This window comes from Plasmodium brasilianum, chromosome 7, assembly GCF_023973825.1.
Source record: "Plasmodium brasilianum strain Bolivian I chromosome 7, whole genome shotgun sequence".
Lineage (NCBI taxonomy): Eukaryota > Apicomplexa > Aconoidasida > Haemosporida > Plasmodiidae > Plasmodium > Plasmodium brasilianum.
In genome coordinates, this window is record NC_090120.1 from 2,014,214 (window position 1) to 2,024,474 (window position 10,261).

Sequence of the window (10,261 nt, forward strand, 5' to 3'; positions counted from 1 at the left end):
GGGTAAAGGTGCTTCCAGTGCTTCCCATCTATCTAAACTAAAAAAGATTTCACATGTCAACTTTTTTTTAATGAGATAACTCCCTGATTCCAAGAATTTTCTCACGAAATCATTTTCATTTTGGATATTATTCAATCTTTTAATTTTATTTGATACTTAACTTGTAATTTGTATAAATTATGTAGCATATATATGTTTTTGAACGACAGGTTGAGTTGTATAATTCCCCATTGTAAAAAGATTATGATATAGTAGCTAACCTTAAATTTATACTACAGCTGTTTTTTTCCCTTTTCTGAGCATAAATAAATCGCAGGAAGAAATAATATATATATGTTTATGTTGACTTTGGAGAAAACCGCTAATTTACCACTTGGAATAATGAGATTTCAGTATTACGTACGAATAGGTATATAAGACAATCTTAAAGAAAAAGTAATAATTCAATAATGCTAGTTTATTAAAACTATTATTTAAAAATTAGTATACATTAACTGAAGTTAGAACTATGTACGATTTAGAAGGAAGAAGTGTAAAATAATTCAATAGATTAACATTTTTTTATATTATCTTGTTAAATGTTTGTTCCTTAAACAAATACATTGTATAAGGACATATATATACAAACATTGTTACGGTTATAGGCGTAGTTGATTTTTTTTTTTTTTTTTTTGTGTATTTCGAAAGATAGATCGTTTTTTATATTGGCTGTGCATTATTATTATTTGTTCTACGTTTGTAATTTATTATTCATATAAACCATTTTAGTAATATATTAATTTTTTTAATTCATTTTAATATTCAGTATATGAAATGCAAAGGCAGGATTTGATAAAATAAGAACTGTTCGAAGTTTTTTCTGTATTAGTGGTAAAGATATAGCATTAAAATGAAATTATAACTCCTAGCCAATTTTTATAAAATGCAATTAAAAATTATTTATTATATATATTATTTTACGGAACAATTTAAGTATATTATCTTTTGTTACGTATCTATGTATTTCTATCTTTCCCTATTTTAATTTAAAATGTAATTAAGTTTATATGGACTAAATTTTAATTCATTGAGTGAATATTTAGTAATATAAAAATAGTTGGCAACATATTCAAAAATAGGAAAAATTGTTTTATTACATTAGCAACAAGTTAAGTTATTCATATTATATGGTTATAAAAAGGAAGGTTAAAAATATTTTGAATTTGTATTAAAAAAGATATATCAATCCCGTAAATTAGAATAATAAATATATATTTCATTTAATAATATAAATAATCTTGTAGCTTCGCAATTATTTTATTTAAGTATTGCTTGAAAATACTCAAATCAAAATATTAAAAAGTTGTCCTTGTATATTTTCTTTTTTAACTTTATTAGACTATTTTATCACTACGTGAACTTCTACCTGTTGACAAATATTATTTTACCATTTAATATAAAGGTGATACATTATTTTATTATTTCGTTAAAACATGAGCTAACAAAAGAGATTTTATAATAATATATAAATATAACTAATAAAACGAATTATTTTGTTGTAATACAAAAAAATAATTTGTAATTTTTATGATTAAATCTAAATAAACGCTTATTTGATAAAGAATAATGTGCATAATGGAAAAAAAAAAAAAAAAAAATGTTAATTGTACCAAAATTTGAGAATAATTGTACCCATAAAATTTTAAAATATTTAAGTTGTTATATTATATATATTATATATATATATATTTAATTAAAATATTATATGGAAATTTTTTTTTTGTTTGATTTATTTTTATTTTTTGTATTTATTTTGTGCAATATTCGTACTCTTTCTTATATAATTTTATTTTTATTAATTTTTAAGCCATTTAAACCATTTCTTATTAAAATTATACTGCTTAAAAAAATTATACAAAGAAAAATACATGAAAATAATTCATGGAATTTTCAGATATTATATATTTAAATTATATCATTTGAGTATATCAGTTACATTTATGTAATAAAAACAATATATAATATGTATAACATAATTGGTAATATAAGTTAACACAAAATGTGATATTATTTTGAGTATTATCTGAACATATATGGAAAGAGCTGTGTAAAAATTGTTTTCAGATATATATTTTAAAGTGTTTGTCTTTTTTTTTTTTTTGTAAATATGGGAAATTAATTTTGTTGCTCAGTAATATACTCTTCTATAATTTGTTAAAATGTACTGGATACCTCTATGATATAGTAGTTTATACTTCTCGGCTCATAATAAATAACACAGAATTAATAACAGTTTATGGTAATTTTTGAATTTTCCTTTATATTCGTGTTAATAAATAAATTATTTATTTAAAGTACAATATTAAATATTAAAAAAGATAAGTTAAATGTGTTATTTTTTCACATAAAATATTACTAATATATTACTGGAATATATATGAAAAATAAGTTCACTTTGGAACTATAAATACGCATAAAATCAGTTCTATTTAGTATTATTTAGTTTGAAAATATATATTACAATTTTTTTTTATATAATATGTATAAATGTACAATCTAGTAACTATGGTTATTTAATACTATAAAGAATGAACTTGAAATTATAATTATAGTTCACAGTATTTGATTATGGAGCCTATTATTATTGTGTTCTAATAGTACACATAGCTTTAGAGAATTATATTTATGAAAATTATCATAATATATTTTATTATGCATATGTTTTCCTTTTAATATATTCTTATATATATGTATATATACAGAATAGCAACATGCTATAAAAAGAAGAAGTTGGATTTATAGGAAATTCCATCTACAATAAAATAAATTATACGTGTTTATTTTATCACGATTTACAACATGTATTGAGACTGTTATGTTTTATTAAATTTTATATAATCTTATTTGATTGTATATAGTCATTCTATGTATAATATATTTAATATCCAATCTTGTTCTAACACTGATCTTTCGAAAATTTAGTCCCACAGAGTTTATCACATGTCTGAAGTTTGGCTATCCTTGTATTAAAATAATTGTTTATGTATTAATTCTACATTAATATATAACATATTTTTATTATTACCAATTTTTAGTATATATAAGGAAATTTTTATTTTTTCGTGCGACAAAGCGATAAAGTTATGCATATTTATTTATTTGAATTGCCCTTACAAGTATATATATTATATGGATGCATTCACCATATAAAGTATTACGTATATTATGTTATTCTTGACAAATTATTTTAAAATTGTTTATGTAATTAATACTAACATATTTTTATATTTGAGCAATCTTTAATAAATGACGTATAAAAATTCTTAAAATAATTATATTTTCATTTAATATATATTTTTTTACTTTGTTTAATTAGTTAACAGTAGCCTTTATATAAGCACCTTTTATTGCTAAAATGATTCTTATAATGCTATTACTACTGCGCTATTATTATTAAAAAAATATATTCGAAAAAATCTGTTTTTTTTGGTATTTTTTTAAAATTTAGTTCAATTAACTTGTTAAGGATGTTATATTATATATACAACGATATCAATTATTGAGATTTTGTAAAATGGAATTCTAAATAAGGTATAATATTTAGTAATCCGTGTCGCAAGAATATGTATGATCGATTTTTAGAACCGTGACCCATTTGATCATTTTGTTTAAACAAATATTTCTACGTATTTTTATGTTTTATTTTATTTTATTTTATTTTTTTTCATATTTTATAGGTAACTGAATTTTATTATAATAATAGTATATACAATTTCAAAGTTAATGCTATAATATGAACTAATATTTTATAACAATTTTGCAGATGTGCATTAGGTTTTTCGAACATTTTGTACTCATTTAGAAAGAAAAATATATTATAATAATAAAAAACAAAAATATGAATATTTAATATTTTTGAAAAAAGTTTCATATTTGATTATTATGTAAAGAATATGAATGCATATTTTTTTTCCATATAGTAATAAGTATAAAAAGTATGTTTTATAATTCTTATTAATATATGTTAAAATATTTCTTAATATTTTAATGAGTTATTTGAAATAACGAAATAATTGATAAAGCATGGTAAATAATATATTTTTCAACGTACAATTAACAAACAAAATATATAAATATCGTTTTTTTTTAATAAAAGGTATTATATCATCACTTTATATTAGAGTACATCGCCTATAGATGAATTGAATTCATCAAGCGGATGTACTAATAGTTTAGTTTACACGTCTATTGCATCAACAAATTTGCTATTGAATTATTTTTTATACACCGATATAAAATGTAAAGGAGTTAGTAATTAAAAATTGTATAATATGGATATGTTAATATATAGCTAGTTCAGTTGTAATGTAGAGGCATCGTACTAATGTTATGGGAAAAATTAATTAGTATAATTTATATATTTTATAACTTTATCTCACATTTAAATGACACATATTATTTTTTCTTTTCTCTTTTGTTTATTAAGTACAGTAGTCAAATTGTGAATTTATGTAAGTAATGGAAATTTCTTTTTTTATATGATGGATACTATATAAAAGTACAGGAACATAGAATACTTTAACGATAACTTGAGTATTCAAATTTAGCAATAAAAAAAAATGTATTTTTTGATAATATAATTTTACGTTAATTTTATTGCTTATGTAGAATAAATTAACTTTTATTCACATTTTGTTATAATAAAAATTAATATATTTGTAGTCACATAATATATATTTTTGACTTTTTTCAATATTATTCATATAAATATGAAATGTCATAGTTCATTAAATTATCTGCATGGCACAAGAATTTATGTGTATATATATTCTTCTAAAACGTGAAAAATGATATTTATAAAAACATCCTTATTTTCATTCATTAATTACGCAAAAATGGTGAGTTTTATCACTTAATCTGTAATTGTTTGTTCTATTAATTGAATAAATCTAGTGTATTTGTTAAGAGATAATTATTTTAGAGATTTTGCTAATTCATGATAATGAAATATAATCTGAGATGAAGCTTGCATATAATTTAGATACTATTTTAAATTTATTAATACATTTAAAAGCTATATAACTATATGTACGATTTCTCCTTCTTCTATGCCTTATCTAATAATTATAGCATACGATATATTTCATTTTATTATTTATAATTTTAATTTTAGCATTACACTATTCCTTTTGGTTATTAGGTATATAATTATATGTACAGTATTCACTATCTTAACATTATTAGAGTGTATGTATTTAAAATAACAGTAAACTCATTAATTAGGAATGATGGTATTTACTCTATATAATTATGGTGTTATCTCTGAACTTATAACCCGTACTAATAATATATTTTATGTATATTTAAATGTTATTAATCTATTCTCAAAAACGCCATACTTATGATTTTTAAAATCATATTGCTTCTTTAATTTGATATAATTTTCTTTTTAATGTTAGAAGTGTAAAAAATTTAATAAATATTCATAAAATATTTTAAAAATATTCTTGCACATTACATTATTTATTTATGACAGAAAAATATATAATTATTATCAAGTTTTTTTTCATGAGAAAAGGGAACCGAGGGAGGAAATATATCAAGAAAAATAAGATCTTTTATTAACATTATATGGTAATTATTATATTATCCATTTAATAATTATAATAGATGAATGCATATAATATGTTATATAAATCGTCATAATCAAGTATGAGATAAGAATAATCGCATTTATCATAAAAAATAAAATTTATATATCATATTTAATCTTTTTATACTTAGTACATATAACAACAATTTTTATTTTGAGTTAGGATCCAATGACTACAGATATTTTAAATTTGAATATTTCTTTAATAGAGACGTTAACAAATACCCACGAAAAATTTTGTACATATTTACATGTTCTTCTTATTAAATATCAATAAAAATAAGTATTTTATTATTACAGTATAAATGACATAAAAATTAATAAATGAATATATATATATATTATTAACTTTATATATAAATAAAAAGTAAAAAAAGAGATCTTCATTATAAATATACATATTGACTACAGTAATCTATTTTAAGATGTATATTATGAAACTATATATATTTGTTAGTTTAATATTTTGAAATTATTATAATATCCTAATGCAGGTGCTTCATATATGCTAAATATATTACGTATAATGACTGAAGTATATTTAAAATACTTTTTAACGAAAATTTTATAAGAATGATTATTTAACATTTTCTTATTACATTCAAATAAAATTTTATTATTATGTGTTAATATTTTAGTAATATAGAAGAGATAAAAATGATTTACATTAAAGAACTTAATTCCAAAGTGCGCTAATAAATATTCTTATAATTGTTATTATATGTATGAAAAGTAAAATTATGCACTTATAAATTTATTAAAATGTGTACACTATAGAATTTCTTTAAATTATATATATGTAGTGCATTTTTATTATTTTAGGAATATATAATATTTTGATCATACTTTTTTCATCTTTGTATAATCATAAATTTCATAATTTTTAAATTACCAATACATTCCAAATGGATTATTTAATTATTTCCTTTATGTAGGTATATTTAATAATATTAATAAAAAGAAAACAAAAATTAATATATCATATGATTATAATTACAAATATGAATGTCTAAAAAGTTTTAATTACCTATTCTATAAAATAATTAGAAATATAGGAATTTATGTCGTAAACGCAAAAAATAAAACTGTTCTTAAAATTATACAATTATAATTAGTAATATATTATTATAAATTTATTTCATCTAGTATAATAGAATTTATTTATTATATATTTTATTTAATAATTTATATCTTTTACTTTTAACTTATAAAAATTTAATATATATATATATATATAATAGATTAAGTTGGTAAAAAAAGTAACTTATTTTTAGTATAACACATAAAATGATCTAAATAGTACAATTTAAATTATACATATAAAAATTCTCTAAATATGCTATCATATGTTAATATGAATATTTGTTATATTTTTATACAAAACTATTATCAATGAAAAATATCGAAAAATGGCAAAGGAGAATATTATGTCTTCTTATATAAATTAATGTTTATATGTATGAAAACGAGAAATAGTACGTTGTGTTTTGTAACATTGATATAATTATATAATACCTTTATAATTTAAAAGATTATATAATTATACCTTTTTATTTAATGTTTCATTTTATGTATTCTTATATTTTTATTATAGTTTTATTATTTTTTTTCTGAATTAGAAAGTTCATTTTGTGTGATATTAATAGCTCTATAAGAATTAAAACCTAAATTATAGTTAATAAGCAGCTCTAAAAAACATAATTTTTTTGCATTTAAAAATTCTTACAAACTTATGGAAAAAATGTTTATATATTCTGTTTTTTATTTTATGTGCAATAAACTTTTACAGCATCAACATTTTAATTATTCCATTTAATTCAAATAACTGTACATATAATGACTCCCTTGAATGACGATGAATTGGTGAATTTTCAATTTTTATTAAATCAATTATTAATATAAGCTTATTTATATATTTTATTTATTATTGAATGCAATGATAAATTATTTCTTTAAAACAATTATTTATGCATTCATTTAATTTACTTTGTTTTTATCATGCACCCAGGAGAATATTTTGCAAAAGTTAACTTCCTATAAAATATATCAAGAATTAAATCGGGCCGTCGAAGGAAACGAAGAGGAAAGGAACCGTAAAAGTTTTAGTAACAAAGAAGTTAAATCTCTTTGTGTCAAGCCTGAGCGTAATTTAGAAAAATTGTCCGAAATACGTATAAAAGGAAACAATCCTGAAAATCGTTGAGCATAATATACTTACTTGACATCTAATGAATTAGGGAAAGTATTTAGAAAGAGCTCTAATAATAGTCTTTATAGTGCTTATATTGATAAGCTTAGTGAAATATTAAAAAATATATACTTGGGTAATTGATCATCGGAAAGTATAAAACTCTTTTCAAAGATAAATTTCTCTGCCCGAAAGTAGAAAAGTATTTTTATGTTTATTTTAAATATTATGAGAGCAATAACAATAGAGATACTTGTATGAGTCTCAATGTTAATAAATATAAAAAATACCGTAATTGTATCAATGATTTATATATGAACAGTACAAATTTTACGTGTTGTGATATTGAAATGTTACTTTGTCCATATTATTTTTTGCAAAGTAGTGAAATGTTTCATACATATGAACTTTTAACTGCGTTGAAATCCAAAATTGTTGATGGTTGTGAAGGACTTATAAATTTTGGTGAGAATGAAAAGTTTGAACAAAAATTAAATAAAATCGATAAAAACTTTATAAAGTCATTTTATGTTTCTAAATGTTCTAATTTGGATAATGGACATGAGTCAATATATGAGGTCGCTCCAATTAATACGATCTGATCTAGCACAGTAGGATTGCATATGGAACTGATGGAAGAGTTAATGTTAGACACCTTGCTTCAGGAGTTCATTCCTTAAAACTAAAAACACGTTCAGTAGAGGGAATTTCGCTTATGTCACTTAGAATAGATATATCAGATGGAAATGAGGAGACAATACTCGAAACAGATGCAGAACAAGGTATTAGGGGAAAAGCACTAAGAAAAAATTTAGCACAAGGAATTCATGTGCGAAATATCAGAGCAGATTCAGAAGAAGCTAAAATTGTAGAAAACGAAATCCAAGGAATTCATATAATTCCCAAGAAGATAAAAAGAGGATCTTTTATTCATAATGACATTGATGAAAACGTTAAGTGAAAATTTGATGTACAAAGTGAAGGCTAAACCGAAAGAACACGAGGAATATAAATTCTGTATTTTTAAGTATGTGGAATTGATGTGTAAATCAGAAATTGCCAGAAAAATGAGAGTCTCAAAAGTTTACTAAATAATGAATGGAGAGACATGGTCCGTTGAAGAATTAAAGGAAGCATTTAATAAAGTAAAACAGAGCGAGAGAACTAGAACTTGTAATAGAATCAGTTATATATGCAGCACCAGAAATTAGTGCTTTAAAAAGAGTAAAGACTGTAGTATCTAGAAAAAATGTGGCTTCTATAATAATCAGTTCAAGTGGAAATTCATTTCTTCCAATGCTTAATGATTCTCTCAGTATTAAAGATAAAAAATCTAGTGTATTAAAGTAATATTATCTTCGGCACTTTCCTCGTATTTGCTTTAATAACGGGAGTTAATTTGGTTTTTTTTCTTTTTCGAAAAGTAAATACTAAATTATATTTTGTTTTATGAATATATTATAAGTTTCTATTTATAATACATTTTTCTTAAAATTATATAATTGTAAAATAATTATATTATATTTGTTTTTAATATATCATTTGTTTATTTGTTTACTCCTTTGGATTATGTATATGTAAAATTAAAAGTAAGAGAAGTGCTAAGTATGATTTTGATTAATTAAGTAATGAACGAATATCAGTGAGTTCCTTATAAAATATGTATAAAATTTCAAACAGAGAGAAAAATTAAGTTCGTATATCAAGAACCATGAGCTTCATTCCTATAAGGTTTTACAGAATAGTAACCGATTTAGTTCAATCTTATTAAGAGGAGAACAGTGCAGAGTTAAATAAACAATTCTATTCAATAGGGACGATGATTAAAATGGAAGAAAAAATTCGATATAATTGAATTATGTACAATTTTCTTAAGATCTTCTTAAATTTGCAAATTTTTTTCTGTTTTTTATTTTTTTCTTTTTTTTTGTAATTTCAAAATAATATTTATATTTTAATTTTCCATGTAATATAATTTTTTTTTGTTTAATTTTTTTTTTTTTTAATATAATTGAACATGCACTAACATTGTTTTATGTGTATAAAGTAAATTTTTCATGTTGGATAGTAAGTTAAGATTACAATACACCATATGATGCAAACATATAATGGAAAAATATTTTTATTTTAATTATAAGAATGAAATAGTGTACTAAACCTGTATTATTCACATTTAAAGCTTAAAATATAAAAAATATATACTATGTTTATAATTAATATAACATTATATCTGAAATAATGAATTTATTGAATTTATAAAGAACAGGGTAAACTTGCATATATATTAGCATCCCAATGAACTCATAATATTGATAAAAAGAATAAAATGAAAATATATGAACCTATTTTTATAAAAACATATAAATATCAAATTATGATTAAAATTTATGTTATATATACCAAGCCATTTTAGATTTCCAGAAAAACTTACGTATTATTAT

The 10,261-nt window shown here is 20.9% G+C and overlaps 1 protein-coding gene across 1 annotated transcript; it reads left to right on the top strand.

The window, feature by feature from the left end:
* Positions 1 to 7,468: 7,468 nt before the first annotated feature.
* On the top strand, positions 7,469 to 9,617 carry MKS88_002153 (PIR protein; the record flags this gene model as incomplete). Its single annotated transcript, XM_067215140.1, has 6 exons — positions 7,469 to 7,495; positions 7,641 to 7,776; positions 7,995 to 8,340; positions 8,436 to 8,777; positions 8,874 to 8,931; positions 9,501 to 9,617. 6 exons carry the CDS (start codon positions 7,469 to 7,471, stop codon positions 9,615 to 9,617), a joined length of 1,026 nt encoding a protein of 341 aa, XP_067074447.1.
* Between the last annotated feature and the right edge of the window lie 644 nt (positions 9,618 to 10,261).